Consider the following 5,000-nt stretch of genomic DNA (forward strand, 5'->3'; position numbering starts at 1 on the left):
TCCTCCTCCTCCTCCTCCTCCTCCTCCTCCTCCTCCTCCTCCTCCTCCTCCTCCTCCCTCGCCCTTTTCGTTTGGTGATCCTCTTCTTCCTCCATTTAAATCCCCTATTCTACTCTTAGTCCTCCTCCTCCTCCTCCTCCTCCTCCTCCTCCTCCTCCTCCTCCTCCTCCTCCACAACAAAGATAAGCATAGTATGGAGAAACTTTTTTTTTTTTCCTTCAAATTCTTTTTCCTCTTTTCTTTTTTGCTTTTACAATAGACAAAAAGGAAAGGGCTCTCTCTCTCTCTCTCTCTCTCTCTCTCTCTCTCTCTCTCTCTCTCTCTCTCTCTCTCTCTCTCTCTCTCTCTCTCTCTCTCTCTCTCTCTCTCTCTCCAGTAGAATTTACTTTTCATTTAGAAACACAAACAGTGCGCCCCAGGCCTTCCTTTCAGCACCCCCCCCCCTCTCTCTCTCTCTCTCTCTCTCTCTCTCTCTCTCTCTCTCTCTCTCTCTCTCTCTCTCTCTCTCTCTCTCTCTCTCTCTCTCTCTCTCTCTCTCTCTCTCTCTCTCTCTCTCTCTCTCTCTCATGAAGTGAAGGTGAGAAAAATGACAAGGTATTTCATCATATTTACCGAGAGAGAGAGAGAGAGAGAGAGAGAGAGAGAGAGAGAGAGAGAGAGAGAGAGAGAGAGAGAGAGAGGAAATAAGGTAATACTGCATTTCTTCGTATCTTCCTCCATTTCCTCCTCCCTCCTCCTCCTCCTCCTCCTCCTCCTCCTCCTCCTCCTCCTCCTCCTCCTCCTCCTCCTCCTCCTCCTCCTCCTGGTCGTTCTCGCTCCCTCTTCCTCTCATACCTCCATCATTACCTCTCTCTCTCTCTCTCTCTCTCTCTCTCTCTCTCTCTCTCTCTCTCTCTCTCTCTCTCTCTCTCTCTCTCTCTCTCTCTCTCTCTCTCTCTCGTGTTTTTTTCATACATTCAAATCTTACCTTTTTTTTATAACATTTTTTATTTGCTCTATTTTGACCCATGTGTGTGTGTGTGTGTGTGTGTGTGTGTGTGTGTGTGTGTGTGTGTGTGTGTGTGTGTGTGTGTGTGTGTGTGTGTTTTGAAATCTTCTGTCTTACTTTAAATAGAAAAAAATAATATAAAAAAAATATATTCGTTCTGACAAAAATATGTAAAAAAAAGGGCAAGTTTTTTTTCTCTCAGTATCTTTCTCTTATCTTGTTTTCCTATCTCTCTCTCTCTCTCTCTCTCTCTCTCTCTCTCTCTCTCTCTCTCTCTCTCTCTCTCTCTCTCTCTCTCTCTCTCTCTCTCTCTCTCTCTCTCTCTCTTCTTATCTTGTTTTTCTCTCCCAGTTCACGTTCACATAATCATACATCGATCTGAGAGAGAGAGAGAGAGAGAGAGAGAGAGAGAGAGAGAGAGAGAGAGAGAGAGAGAGAGAGAGAGAGAGAGAGAGAGAGAGAGTAAAAAGCAAAGGATGAGAAGTATGAGACAAAGAGAGAGAGAGAGAGAGAGAGATCGATAGATAGGACAGAGAGAGAGAGAGAGAGAGAGAGAGAGAGAGAGAGAGAGAGAGAGAGAGAGAGAGAGAGAGAGAGAGAGACTTTATCAAAATATTTTCATCGTCATAACTCTTGCTGAAAATTTTCCTACAAAAAAGCTGTAATTAATGAGAGAGAGAGAGAGAGAGAGAGAGAGAGAGAGAGAGAGAGAGAGAGAGAGAGAGAGAGAGAGAGAGAGAGAGAGCTTCGTATTATTTTTGTTTTTTTTTCTCTCAACTTCCCTTAATCAAACATTGATCTTTAATGTGAGAGAGAGAGAGAGAGAGAGAGAGAGAGAGAGAGAGAGAGAGAGAGAGAGAGAGAGAGAGAGAGAGAGAGAGAGAGAGTCATCATCATCATCATCATCATCATCATCATCATCATCATTCCATTAGAGTTTATAGAAATAACTACAATAATTTTTCACCTCTTTAAAAAAAAAAATATTCCCCATTAAAATTATAAAGAAAAATTTCGTCTCCCATTAGACAAAAAAACAGACAAGAAATTAACAAACTGCTATACTTTTTATTCGTTAGCTTATATAAACTGTGTATCTATTTGCGAACCTATCTATCAGTCCATCCACCTATATAACCATCCATCTATCTATTAATCAGTCAATTTTTACGTATTTCTATTCCTCTCAGTCTATTTATCTATCTATAATCTTAACATCTTTTTCTATCAATACATCTATCTATCAGTCTATCTATTTATCTATTTATCTATCTACTATCTTTCTGTTTATCGTGTTCACCCCTCACTGTCCCTCGCAGCCTCCTTCTGTCACCGTAGTAAGTGAAACGCGGCAAGATTTTCCCGTAGAATTTAACAGTCCTTAGATTCCTTGCCAGTTCTTCCTCTTCCTCTTCTTTTGTCCTTCCCTCCCTCGCTGCCTCTGTCTGGTTGGCTGTGTGGATGCTCTCTCTCTCTCTCTCTCTCTCTCTCTCTCTCTCTCTCTCTCTCTCTCTCTCTCTCTCTCTCTCTCTCTCTCTCTCTCTCTCTCTCTCTCTCTCTCTCTCTCTCTCTCTCTCTCTCTCTCAACCGGAAGTAAACATGGCGCCATTTAGTGTTTGCCTCTAGGTTATGGGAGAAAGAGAAAGAGAGAGATAGAGAGAGAAAGAGAGAGAGAGAGGCGTGGAGGGGGGAGAAAGGGAAAGAGAGAGTTTTTTTTTCTCATTCTTTTTCTTTTTTTTTTCGTTTGTGTGTTGAATGAATTTTTTTCTTATTTTTTCGTTTTTTTGTTCTTCCTTTTTTTATTTTGTGTATTTTTTATGATTTTCTTTACTTCCTCTCTTTCTTTCTTTTTTGTTTGTGTGTGTGTGTGTGTGTGTGTGTGTGTGTGTGTGTGTGTGTGTGTGTGTGTGTGTGTGTGTGTGTGTGTTTAGTTTGTTTTTCTTTGTTTTTTTTATTCTTTTTAATCTCTCATTCGCTTTTTTATTTATTTATGATCCATTTTTTTTTATGAGAGAGAGAGAGAGAGAGAGAGAGAGAGAGAGAGAGAGAGAGAGAGAGAGAGAGAGAGAGAGAGAGCAGTCATGTTGCAATCTACACATACATACATACATACATCTACATACATGCATACATAGATATAATCAGTGATGTCTCTCTCTCTCTCTCTCTCTCTCTCTCTCTCTCTCTCTCTCTCTCTCTCTCTCTCTCTCTCTCTCTCTCTCTCTGATAGGAATTGATTAGGTGAGTCTTAATGATTGAGTCTCTCTCTCTCTCTCTCTCTCTCTCTCTCTCTCTCTCTCTCTCTCTCTCTCTCTCTCTCTCTCTCTCTCTCTCTCTCTCTCTCTCTCTCTCTCTCTCTCTCTCTCTGCCCTACTTTTCCTCCTTCGTTCACTTCCTCTTTTATTCTTTCTTCGTCCTCCCCTCACGTCCTCCTCCTCCTCCTCCTCCTCCTCCTCCTCCTCCTCCTCCTCCTCCTCCTCCTCCTCCTCCTCCTCCTCCTCCTCCTTCTCCTCCTCCTGTTTGGTTCAAACTTAGTCGTTTAGTTGTAAATACTCGTTCTAATTGCAGAGAGAGAGAGAGAGAGAGAGAGAGAGAGAGAGAGAGAGAGAGAGAGAGAGAGAGAGAGAGAACATATATTCATGATTGCTCAATTCCTTTTATTATGTATTAGAATGACACATACACACACACACACACACACACACACACACACACACACACACACACACACACACACACACACACACACACACACACACACACACACACACACACACACACACAAGACAAAACAAAACAAAACAAAATTAACTAAACAAATCTTTTCTCTCTCCCTTTTTTTTCGGGACACCCTGTACTGAAACCTCGTCTGTGGACACCCCTGTTGGTGACCCCTTCGCCTGGCCCCCTCCTGGCACCCTGCTGGCACCGCGTGGGCCCACAGCAAGACTGCCCGAGCGGCCGCCTCACTCCAGACAAATTTGTTGACATGTACAAGATGTTCTTCCCTTCTGGCAACGCTGAAGAGTTTTGTGACCACGTCTTCAGAACATTTGACATGGACAAGAACGGCTACATTGACTTTAAGGTGAGAGAGAGGGAGAGAGTGTGTGTCTGTGTGTGTGTGTGTGGGTGTGTGGGTAGGAGAGACTTCTTTGCTGTCTCTCTCTCCACAACTGTTTTCCAAGAGAGATGCTTAACCGCGTTCTCAAGGGTGTTCCTGCTTCCCATCATGTAGAAATCTTGTTAATCTGTCACTACAACCTTAAACTCCCTGGGAAGCCTGTGTCACTTCACCACCGTTGTCTGAATACTGCCCAGGGAGAGAGTGAGAGAGAGAGAGAGAGAGAGAGAGAGAGAGAGAGAGAGAGAGAGAGAGAGAGAGAGAGAGAGAGAGAGAGAGAGACTATTTATTTGCTCTTGGTAAACTGTTGATATCTTTGTTTGTTTCTTTGTTTTTCTTTGTCTTCTTCTTTCTTTTCATTCTTCGTTTCGTTCTCTTATTCCTTCATTCATTGGTACCCTTCTCCACTTCTTGAGTGCATTTGAGTGTGTTGAGTGTGTGTGTGTGTGTGTGTGTGTGTGTGTGTGTGTGTGTGTGTGTGTGTGTGTGTGTGTGTGTGTGTGTGTGTGTATACTATCGTATCATACAACTAACATAACTCAATTTTGGCACTCCTCCTCCTCCTCCTCCTCCTCCTCCTCCTCCTCCTCCTCCTCCTCCTCCTCCTCCTCCTCCTCCTCCTCTTCCTTCCACCTCATCTCCTCTAACATTCTCCTCCACACAGTCTCTTCAATTTTTACCATATTCCCTCCTCCTCCTCCTCCTCCTCCTCCTCCTCCTCCTCCTCCTCCTCCTCCTCCTCCTCCTCCTCCTCCTCCTCCTCCTCCTCCTCCATTTCCATATTCGTATGTTATCTTTCTTTATTCTTCTTTCTTCCTTCATTCGTCCTTCAGTTCTCTCCCTCATTCCTCCTCCTCCTCCTCCTCCTCCTCCTTCTCTTCCTCTTCA

General features: G+C 43.5%; 2 protein-coding genes across 6 annotated transcripts in view; both read left to right on the forward strand.

The window, feature by feature from the left end:
- Window positions 1–5,000, forward strand: part of LOC135094552 (neurocalcin homolog) — a 133,628-nt gene that overhangs the window by 96,434 nt on the left and 32,194 nt on the right. The window lies entirely within an intron of this gene.
- LOC135094553 (neuronal calcium sensor 2-like) overlaps window positions 1–5,000 on the forward strand; it is a 90,036-nt gene that overhangs the window by 66,702 nt on the left and 18,334 nt on the right. For all 3 annotated transcript variants that reach the window (XM_063994747.1, XM_063994746.1, XM_063994745.1), the window contains one exon: window positions 3,933–4,076. In XM_063994747.1, the coding sequence (XP_063850817.1) occupies window positions 3,933–4,076 (144 nt within the window). The remainder of the gene's footprint in view (window positions 1–3,932; window positions 4,077–5,000) is intronic.

Source organism: Scylla paramamosain, chromosome 46 (genome assembly GCF_035594125.1).
Source record: "Scylla paramamosain isolate STU-SP2022 chromosome 46, ASM3559412v1, whole genome shotgun sequence".
Taxonomy (NCBI): Eukaryota; Metazoa; Arthropoda; class Malacostraca; order Decapoda; family Portunidae; genus Scylla; species Scylla paramamosain.